We start from the raw sequence: 10,060 nt of genomic DNA, 5'->3' as shown, positions 1-10,060 counted from the left end.
GGGTTGCCATTTTCTTCTCCAGGGGATCTTCCTGACCCAGGAATCGAACCTGAGTCTCCTGCACTGCAGGCAGATTCTTTACCATTTGAGCCTCCAGGGAAACCCATGCTTTCTATATGCTGGACTTTTAGGGATTGGTTCAAGAACTCTAGATTGGCTTTTTTCCCCTTTGAGTACATTAATGACGTCATTCCTTTTTCTTCTGGCTTGAATTTTTTTTCTGATAAAAACTCTGAAGTCATGCTTATTTTTTTGTTCCTCTGCACGTAAATTTCTTTGGTTATTTTAAAAATTGTTTCTTTATCACTGCTTTTCAGCAATTTAGTTATGACTTCTTTGTGTTTTTCCTAGTTGGGTTTCATTTAATTTCCTGAATCTGTGAATATATCATTTTTTCTTTAAATTTGCAAAAATTTCAGCCATTACTTTCTCAAACATACGTATTGCACGCCCCTTTTGGTTGACACTATCCCACAAGTCATTACTCTTTTTTTTCCCCTCTGTGCTTTCAGTTTGGGTAGCTGTGTCTTTGAATTCACTGATCATTTTTTTTCCTACTTATTCATATTTTCTATATATCCAGGAGCATGAATAGCTTTTTAAAAGTGCATACATACTCAGTCATGTCCAACTGTTTTCTGACCCCATGGACTGTAGCCTGACAGACTCTTCTGTCCATGGAATTCTCCAAGCAAGAATACTGGAGTGGGTTGCCATTCCTTTTTCCAGGGGATCTTCCCAACCCAGGGATCGAACCCAGATCTCCTGCATTACAGGCAGGTTCTTTACCAACTGAGCCATCAGGGAAGCCCTTCTGTGTTTATCGAGTTACATATTCTGAGTATTTCCTTCAAGTGAAAATCATTAAATATGTGACCTTTTGTATCTGACTTATTTCACTTAGCACTGTTTCCACATTGTAGCATATACCATTACTTAAATCCTTTTTATGGATGAATTATATTCCATTGTCTGTATAGATATACTTTTCTTTATCCATTCATCAGTTGATGGATATTTGGGTTGTTTCTACCTTTTGGTTTTTGTGACTAGGCTGTTGCAAAAACTCATGTACAAGTATTTGTTTGAATATCTGTCTTCATTTATCTTGGATATACACTCAGAGGTTTCTCAGGGGGTGCAATGGTGAAGAATCTGCCTGCCAATGCAGGAGATGCAAGAGATGTTGGTTCAATCCCTGGGTCAGGAAGAGCCCCTGCAGTAGGAAATGGCAACCCACTCTGGTGTTCTTGCCTGGAAAATTCCACGGATAGAGGAGCCTGGCAAGCTAAGAATTGGACACGACTGAGCAACTGAGCATGCACACACATGCTTATACCCAGAAGTGGAACTGCTGGATCATATGGGAATTCTATCTTTAACTTATTGAGGAATTGCCAAACAGTTTTCCACAGTAACCTCACTGTTTTACATCCCACCAGCACCTTATGAGAGTTCTGAGTTTTCTCCATCCTTGCCAAGACTTCTTTTGTTTCATTTTGCAGTCATCCTAGTGGGCAAGCGTGACCCCACGTGTCATGACTGCGTTTCCCTGATAGTTAATGACGTCAAGTGTCTTTTCCTATGCTGCTGGCCATTGGTACATTTTCTTTGAAGATGGGTCTATTCAAGTCTTTGTCCATAGTTTTCTGGTTTGGTTTGGTTTAAATTTTATTTACCTGTCTTTGACTGTGCTGGGTCTTCATTGCTGCATGAGGGCTTTCTCCAGTTGCAGACAGCGGGGGCTACTCTCTAGCTGCAGTGTACTGGCTTCTCACTGCAGTGGCTTCTTCTGCTGTGGAGCACTTCAGCAGTTGCGGTTCCTGGGCTCCCTGAGCTCAGGCTCACTAGTTGTAGCACTCAGACTTGGTTGCTCCAAGGCATGTGGGATCTTCCCAGACCACGGATCAAACCCATGTCTCCTGCATTTGCAGGGAGATTCTTTACCACCAAGCCACCAGGGAAGCCCTTGTCCATAATTTTAATTGGGTAAGTCTAATAACTATTTATTGGGTGCTGGATATTGTGAATTTTATGCTACTGAGTATTGTTTTGTTCCTGTTTCCCTTTAAAGAGTATTGACATCCTTGGCAGCCTGTTAAACTAAACAGCCTGTGTCATCTTGTTCCCTTTGAGGCTTGCTCTCCACAGTCATGATGGGTGCGGAACAGCCTTTAGTCGAGAGCTAGTTCAGTCGCTTCACTGAGGCCATGACCCGCCTGGGGTTTCTCCTGAATGTTCTGATGTCCACCCTGGCTGCTCAGCATTAAAGGTGTCCTCTGCCTATATGAAATCTGGACTGTTCAGCTTACCCCCCCACCCCCCACCCCTCTTGTTCTGTGCTTGGACTCTTGGAAATTTCTCCATCTTTGCCCTGTGTGGTGCTCAGCAAGAGAACTAAGAGGCCCTCATCTGGTGTGTTTTGCTGAGAGCACAGTCCTGCGGTGCTGGTTGTCCTAACTCTTCATCAGTGAAGAGCATGGACAGTCCAGTCACTCCCTCATGACCAGAATAAAAGTCTCTCATCTCTTGTTTGTTTCTTTTTCTCATGTTTATCCCCTCCCCCCTCCAACTTTATACTGAGATACAGCTGAAGTATAATAAACTGCGCATATTTGAAGTGTACAGTTTCAACTGTCTTAACATACGTGTTAAATGTCTGAAACCATCACCAGGCTTGAACATTTCTATCACCTCCTAAAGTTTTCTTGTACCACTTGCAAGGCATCTCTCCCTCCACTCTACCACAAGGCTATCTGTAGGTGGCACTCTCTAGAATTTCTGTAGGTGATCTGTAGTTGGCATTCTCTAGAATTTCGTACAGATGGCACCAGATCTGTAGGTGATCTGTAGTTGGCATTCTCTAGAATTTCGTACAGATGGCACCAGAAGATCTGGCTTCTTTAATCAGCATCATGATTTTGAGCTTCAGCCATGTCGTGTGTATCAACAGCTGTCCTTTTCTGTTTTTCTGCGTAATATTCCACTGTGTGGTTATACCACTTTTTGTTTATTCCTGTTTCAAATGCTGGAAGCAACATTCGAGTTGTTTACAGTTTGGGGCTATGTACAAATAAAGCTATGTACGTGGGTGTGGAACTCGACGCATGTTTTTATTTCTCTTGGGTGATTACCACCGGAAGATGCCCGAGTCACGCTAAATCTAAGTTAAACGTTTTAAGAAACGACCAAATATTTTCCCAAAGTGGCTGTAGCGTTTTACACGTTGGGGATGCCACGGCCCCCGCCCCCAAATACCTCCGGAGAGGAGGGCTTCGAGTCACACGTTACCCTTTGGTACCGCCTTAGCAAGCCCGGAAGAAGGCAGAGAGGTGCCCGGCCGTGGGCACCGCACGTACAGAGGCCCGGGGTGGGCAGAAGGCTCCTTGGGCGCAGGTGCGGCGAGGGGGCGCAGAGTGCAACCTTCTCGGGCTCGGCCGGGCGGGCCCCGAGGCGGGGCTGCGGGGAGGGGCTCCTCGGCGGCCCCGGATGGGGCGGGGTTTGGACGGCAGACGGCGCTCCGCCGGTTCCCAAGGCAACCGGGTTCAACAGTTGGAGCCCCGAGGTTGTCTGGAGGCTTCCTGCTTCCCGCTTGCCGACATGTGCACCGCCGAGGTGGACCGTCACGTCGCCCAGCGATACCTGCTCAAGCGGCGGCTCGGGAAGGGGGTGAGCTCGAGAGGCGCCCGGGCGTCCGCGGGACCTGCAGGACGTGGGTAGGGCCGTCCACGCTGCAGGGACTCCTGCGCTGGGGTCCTGCGTCCTCCATGAGCTGCAGGTGTACCCCGTTTCCGACAACAGGGCGCCCTACTCACAGGGAACTTGTCCCCTGGCTCTGAGAAGCAGCTGAGAGCTGGGCCCCCCAAGGTCTCAGGTCTGATCCTAGAGCCCCCCCGGCCCCCGCTGTCCCCACCACCGCCTCAGGCTCCCGGCTGCCTCTCCCGGTGCCCATAGTGCGACACAGGCGCCGAGGGCAGGCAGACGCCTGCCCAAGAAGGGCCTGAGCCAGTGAGCGGGGTGGGCATGGAGTGCTGGCCAGAGCCCCGTGAGAGCCCGAGTGCATTTGTGACTGTGGGCGTGGGAGAGCAGATCGGACTGTGTGAGAGTAAATGTGTCTGTGTGAGAGTACATGTGTCACGGTGGATCACAGGGTGTGTGCAAGTGTGAGACACGGAGCAGAGAGAGTTGCAGACAGTGCGAGCAGTCATGCAGAAGCCCTGGGGCAAGGACATGCTGAGCTGGTGGGAGGAAGCAGAGCTGATGTAACTGGACAGGAGACTAGGGGGACGGTCTGGGAACATGGGGATTTGGGGAACTGCAAGGACTTCAGCTCCTGCTGTGAGTGACACGGGGAGAGGAGCAGCCTTTGGTACCACTTTACAAGGCCAGGCTGCCCGCTCGGCTGAGGATGCTCTGTGGGAGTGGGTGGGGGAGAGAATTTAAGAGGTCAGGGCAGTGATAGGGCTGGAGGTGGGAGAGGCTCGGACCAGGATGGAGGGGCAGAGGGGAGAGGAAGTCTTCAGATTCTGATGAATTCTGAAGTTGGAGCCAACAGGATCTGCGGACAGGCTGGCTGGGGTTACACGAGAGTGGGATCAGGATGCCTGCAAAGGTGAAAGTCTGTCAGAGAAGGGACCCACCCAGAAACTCCCTCCCGTTCCACAGTCAGGACCTGCTACCCCACATCCCCCTGGGGCCTCCCCAGAGGCCCCCTCTCTTGCCTCTAACCCCCATTGCTTCCCATCAGCCTCCTCTGAAGGCCTGCAACTTTGGGGGCTTCCCCTCTCTGGAAGCAGAGTGGGAAGGAGGAGGCTCGTGTCTGCAGGAGGCACCCTGGCGGGGCTCTGTGCCCTGCAGGCTGACCACCGTCCTCCTCAGGCCTATGGCATCGTGTGGAAGGCGGTGGATCGGAGGACTGGCGAGGTCGTGGCCATCAAGAAAATCTTTGATGCCTTCAAGGATAAGACAGATGCCCAGGTAAGTGAGTAGGGAAGCGAGCAGTGTGGGAAAGGATGAGGCAGGGCTGGGGGGTGGCCCCCCGCGGCCTTGTGTCGGAAAGGTACAACTGGGAACCCAATCACAGCAGGTTTCTGCAATTTTCAGAGCACCGCCCCCTGCAAACCCAGGGTCCAGCAGGCGTGCGGGCACTGAGCGTCTGTCCTTTCGCATCCTCTCCGGACAGGGCCTTCCTTCTTCCTCCATACCCACACTCATGTTTCTGTCTCCTTCCAGAGGACGTTCCGGGAAATCATGCTTCTCCAGGTGAGTGGCCAGGCCATCTACCTGCTGCTCCAGGTGCTGTTTCTCCAAAGAAGGGGAAGCCTGGCCCCTGGCCCCCAGGGCACAGCCCCCTGCTCTTTCCCCAGGAATTTGGGGACCATCCCAACATCGTCCGCCTCCTGGATGTGATCCCGGCAGAGAACGACAGGGACATTTACCTGGTGTTTGAGTCTATGGGTGAGTGAAGCCTCCCGCAGACCCCAGTCCCCCTTTGTCCAGGCCCAGGACCGCCCCTGCCTGCCCACACCCCAGTGTTTCCCGCAGTGGCCAGTGCGCTCAGCGTGAGCAGAGTCCCTTGGAGCTGGAGAGTGTCAGCCCCCAAGGCCTGGTGGCGAATACCTTGACCCCCGCCTCTGTGAGGTTTTGCAGCTATGTGTCCTTTTTTCCTGCTCATTTGATAAAACAAAGGGAGCATGAAATAAAGTATAAAAACAATTCCACAAACTTTGTTTGCTGTGCTGACAAAGACGGTGGGCAGGCTTGAGAGGCGGGCAGGGGCTCCCGGGCAGTGCTTGTGCCCAGCATGTGCCGGCGAGGCCTGGGTCTGTGGGGGCTTAGGAGTCCCCGTGGGGGTGCAGAGTGGGCTCGCCTGGCCCACCCTCCCCAGGCCCGCCAGACTGACCCGCAGGCCTCCCCAGATACCGACCTGAATGCTGTCATCTGCAAGGGCACGCTGCTAAAGGACACCCACAAACGCTACATCTTCTACCAGCTGCTGCGGGCCACCAAGTTCATTCACTCAGGGCGGGTCATCCACCGGGACCAGAAGGTACTACCCACACCTGTCTGCTGAGCTCCACTGCCCAGCCAGTGCTCCAGCAGTGCACCAGGTCCTCGAGCCCCAGCCCGGTCAGCCCACAGCCTGCCTCTACACCCCCAGCCATCCAATGTTCTCCTGGATGCCAGCTGTTTGGTGAAGCTCTGTGACTTTGGCCTGGCTCGCCCCCTCAGTGGCCTCCCTGAGGTCCCCGAGGGGCATGCCCTGACGGAGTATGTGGCCACGAGATGGTACCGGGCTCCAGAGGTGTTGCTGTCTTCCAGCTGGTAACAGCAAGCAACCTGCCCTCATCCCGCCCCACCTCCCCCTGCAAGGTCAGGGCCCCCGCGCCCCCCTGCCCAGCCAGGGCCCTTGGCCTTCTTGTCCCTCGAGTCCCAGAACCCACTCGTAGTCCCTCCTCCCACCTGCGCCTCGGCCTCTGGAGTGCCCCCTCCAGCTCCACACCCACCCACCCCCACACCAGGTACACCCCTGGGGTGGACATGTGGAGTCTGGGCTGCATTCTGGGGGAGATGCTGCGGGGGCGGCCCTTGTTCCCTGGCACGTCCACCCTCCACCAGCTGGAGCTCATCCTGGAGGCCATCCCACCACCATCCAAGGAGGGTGAGTGTGTGGGCAGGCAGCTGCTGGCACACAGCTGTGGGGGGATGGATCAGGACTGCATGGGAGGACAGCGGGGAGGGGATGGGGCTGGGAAAGGCAGGGAGGTGGGATGAGCAGGGTCCAGAGGCCTTGGCAAGCCTGGAGGGGGCAAGCTGTGCAGGGTGGGCCCAGGGGAGGGCTGCTGGGGGTTTCTGCCAGGGACACGGGGCCCACGAGGGTCAGGCAGTGCCCATCAAGGGTCCAGCGGGGGCAGGGAACAGCACGAGCTCTGTGGAGGGGCGACAGGCAGCTCCACACTGTGCTGCCAGGGGCCGGACACGGTGCTAGCGAAGCGATGGGTGGAGGCGGCTTGAGGGGCAGCCCGCAGTGGTCCCTCCTCCCTGGGGGGCGGCGGTGTGAGGGCAGCGTGGGGAGCCCTGTTCTCTCCCCAGTCTGCTCTGGTGGAGGGGGCAAGGCGCTCCCCATGGAGGTGGGGGGTACATGCGTGCACGCGAGAGCACGCGGCATGTGGAGGAGGCAGGCGTGTGAGGACAGGTGCACGTGTGGGCACACTAGGGGTGGTGCGCGACCTGGTTTCGGGGTTTGAGCCAGAGGCCAAGGCCCTGCAGAGGAGGTTGCTGCACAGGCCGGAAGCAGTGGCCACCCACCTTCCTGACTCCTGAGTACACTGCCTTCTGCCCTTGCTCCCAGACCTCCTGGCGCTCGGCTCTGGCTGCAACATCTCAGTTCTGCAGCACCTGGGGTCCCGGTGAGTGCGGGGGCTTCAGGGGGCCCCAGCGTGCTCCCTGCAGCCTTCAGGGCCAGCGAGTGTCAGCTCCGTGGGCCCTGCCCTCCTGACCACAGTCCTGAACTGGGTAACTGTTGGTCAGCCTGAAATGAGGAGACCCCATGGTGGGCCCCACTGGCTCTGGGAGAGCGGCAGGAGCCGCCCCAGGCCTCAGAGATCAGGGGCCTGACGACCTTCCTCGGCGCCCGAGGGTGATGCAGGGGGCAGGAAACTGGGGGGCGGGTGGAAGTTGAAACCCTAGCAAGGAGCATAGATGTGGACGGGGGGCCAGACCCTGGAAACCCTGACGAGCTGGCCTCCCGCAGGCCCAGGCAGACGCTAGATGCCCTCCTGCCCCCCGACACCCCTCCAGATGCCCTGGACCTCCTCTCGAGACTCCTGATGTTTGCCCCGCACAAGCGGCTCAGCGCAGCCCAGGCCCTGCAGCACCCCTACGTGCAGAGGTAGCGGCTGGGGGTGGCGGTGGGCTGCAAAGCTCCGAGCAGCTCTCCCGAGGCAGCCCGGCCCCACCACCCCAGCACCCGCCTGGCTGGCTCCCCGCAGGTTCCACTGCCCGGCCCGTGAGTGGACACTGGGGGGGGACGTGCGGCTCCCGGTGCAGGAAGGAGCCCAGCTCTCAGCCGCCGAGTATCGCCGCCGCCTCCATCAGGTGCTCCGAGACGCCACCCGCGTCATTCGGGCCCCGAGGCCTCCTCTGCGCAGCGACCCCGCCCCCACTCCCACCGCCCTCTGAGCGCCCTTCCGCTCTCGCAGATGATCTTGGAGCGCAGGGGCCACGGCCGCCTCTCGAAGGAGACGGGCCTGGGGGGCGGCCCCCCGACCCCCGAGCCGGAGGCCCAGCTGCCCTCGGGCTCGCCCGCGTTGAACTCCGGACGCCGGCCTCGGAATAACCCCGGCCTCGGCCCCGTGCACGGTGCGTGGTCTGGTGGCCGATGTGTGGGGCCACCAACCGCCAGCAGCGCCGGACTCCTGACCCCGGGGGTTTGGTCTCCCGACCCCACAGACGCCCTCGGCGGAGCCCAGGACCCTCCCAGGCAGAACTCAGCCCCCCTGCACCAGCCTCCGCCCCCAGGAGGTCCTGGGAGAGGGGCGGGGCCCGGCGGGGCGACGTCATCCTCGTGGGTAGGTCGTGGTGGGGGCGCGGCAGGGCAGGACCGCTCCCGCTGCTTCTTTACGAGGGCGCTGGTGACGCTGCCACTCGCTCCTCCCCAGGTGAAGCCCGGCGTGAGGGAGGCGGCGCCCTCCTTGACCTCGCAGGCCGCCGCCCAGGTGGCCGTCCGGGCACTGATCAGGAGTGACCGGAACCCGGGCCGCGGTGAGAACGCGCCCGGCGCGCCACGGGTGAGCCCACGCGCCCCGCTTCCCGCTCCCCGGCCCCCTTCCTTCCCTTCCGCTGGGCGCTCCCTCCACGGTCCTCGATGCTGGTCTGTGTGCAGGTTCCTCCTCGATCTCCCGGGGCGGCCCGGCCCGGTCGGAGGATGTTCGGGGCCTCGGCCACACAGGGGGCCCAGGGAGCCGCGCGGGCCACGCTGGGGGGCTATTCCCAAGCCTACGGGACCGTCTGCCTCTCGGCGCTGGGCTGCCTGCCCCTCCTCCCGGGACCTCGCGCCTGAGCCGCCCTGCGGGTCTTCAAGCGGACCTCCCCGGCGCCCAGCCCCGCGCCTCTCCCCCAGTCCTTAGGTTGCCCCTCCTCCGGCAAGTTCCGGGGCCCAAGCCCCTGGTGCTCTCCACCTAGCGTTTCCCCAGAGCACCCTCTCCTGGCCACATTTGAGTCCCAGAGCTTGTCTGGGCCTCTCTGGGGGACTCGCTGAGGTTCACACCCCAACCTCCATCACTTCCTCCAATAAAGTTCTATCTGTCCCCCACCCGCCTGCCTATCTGTCATCCTCAGCCAGGGTCTGCCAGCGAGGCTGCACCAAACCTCTTCCCTTCTGGAGGACAGAGCCCTTGAGACGCCTCCAGGGTGCCATATGCTGTCATCTGGGCTCCTGTCTGCTCATGTCCAGCGCTTTCTCTCTAGCTTAAGGCTGCCTGGGGGTTGCCTTGGGGTCACCTCTGTCTACAGCATCCAGGGCTTGCCTGGTGCCTGAGCACCTCAGGTCCCAGCTGGGGGTGCTGCAGGAATGAGGCGGTCCCCACGGTGGTCCTGCTGGCGAGGGTCCTGTTCAGTGCATCTGTTGCTGGGCTGCAAGCCACTGTGTGACCACACTTGTGGCCCTGAGCCACAGCAGGAAAGGGGAGAACGTGGGACAGTGCCCCTGACTGCAGTCAGTCACGCCCCACCAACACGGTGACAAGGTGCTCAGTTTGTCTCCAGACCTCGGCTGGGGAAGGAGAGAGCAGCTGTGAACGTCTTGTGGGGCTCAAGGCTTCCTCCTCTGGTATTATGAGGCAAAGCGCCCAGTGTGAGCCCAGACTGGGGGTGTGGGACTGAGGAGTGGCAGGGTCCCAGCTGGCGCTGAGGTACCTCCTGGTTCCATGCACACCTCACACTGCACCCACCCTGGGCAGTGGTCAGGACACAGAGAGTCCACTTTCCTGTGTCTGGTTGGAGATGTTCCTGGCCCAAGGGCTTTTCAGCCAGGAGCAGGCAGCTCCGCCCTACTGTGGGA

General features: G+C 58.4%; 1 protein-coding gene across 4 annotated transcripts; it reads left to right on the top strand.

Moving 5' to 3' along the window:
* The first annotated feature begins 355 nt into the window (after positions 1-355).
* Positions 356-9,313, top strand: MAPK15 (mitogen-activated protein kinase 15). Of its 4 annotated transcripts, XM_070802281.1 has the most exons (14): positions 3,462-3,669; positions 4,879-4,977; positions 5,233-5,262; positions 5,367-5,457; positions 5,919-6,049; positions 6,161-6,324; positions 6,522-6,661; positions 7,352-7,409; positions 7,754-7,891; positions 7,992-8,097; positions 8,202-8,361; positions 8,452-8,570; positions 8,661-8,789; positions 8,885-9,313. In XM_070802281.1, the coding sequence occupies exons 1-14, from the start codon at positions 3,490-3,492 to the stop codon at positions 9,059-9,061; spliced, it is 1,722 nt and encodes a 573-aa protein (XP_070658382.1). In that variant the 5' UTR covers positions 3,462-3,489; the 3' UTR covers positions 9,062-9,313. The 4 variants fall into 4 exon arrangements, with proteins under 4 accessions (XP_070658384.1, XP_070658383.1, XP_070658381.1 ...); XM_070802282.1 differs by having other exon boundaries at positions 963-3,669; positions 5,183-5,262; positions 8,202-8,570; XM_070802280.1 differs by having other exon boundaries at positions 969-3,669; positions 8,202-8,570.
* The last annotated feature ends 747 nt before the right edge of the window (positions 9,314-10,060 follow it).

The sequence above is a fragment of the Bos indicus genome, chromosome 14, assembly GCF_029378745.1.
Source record: "Bos indicus isolate NIAB-ARS_2022 breed Sahiwal x Tharparkar chromosome 14, NIAB-ARS_B.indTharparkar_mat_pri_1.0, whole genome shotgun sequence".
NCBI lineage: Eukaryota > Metazoa > Chordata > Mammalia > Artiodactyla > Bovidae > Bos > Bos indicus.
Note: the sequence above shows the minus strand (reverse complement) of the source record. Positions and strands in the feature narration are given on the sequence as shown.

Bases quoted from the DNA above. Each gene is read 5' to 3' on its own strand.
- MAPK15 (XM_070802280.1), top strand. From the start codon at position 3,490: ATGGGGCGGGGTTTGGACGGCAGACGGCGCTCCGCCGGTTCCCAAGGC. The intron at 5,458-5,918 runs GTGAGTGAAGCC...AGGCCTCCCCAG, and splicing joins CCTGGTGTTTGAGTCTATGG to ATACCGACCTGAATGCTGTC. The intron at 8,571-8,660 runs GTAGGTCGTGGT...GCTCCTCCCCAG, and splicing joins GGGCGACGTCATCCTCGTGG to GTGAAGCCCGGCGTGAGGGA.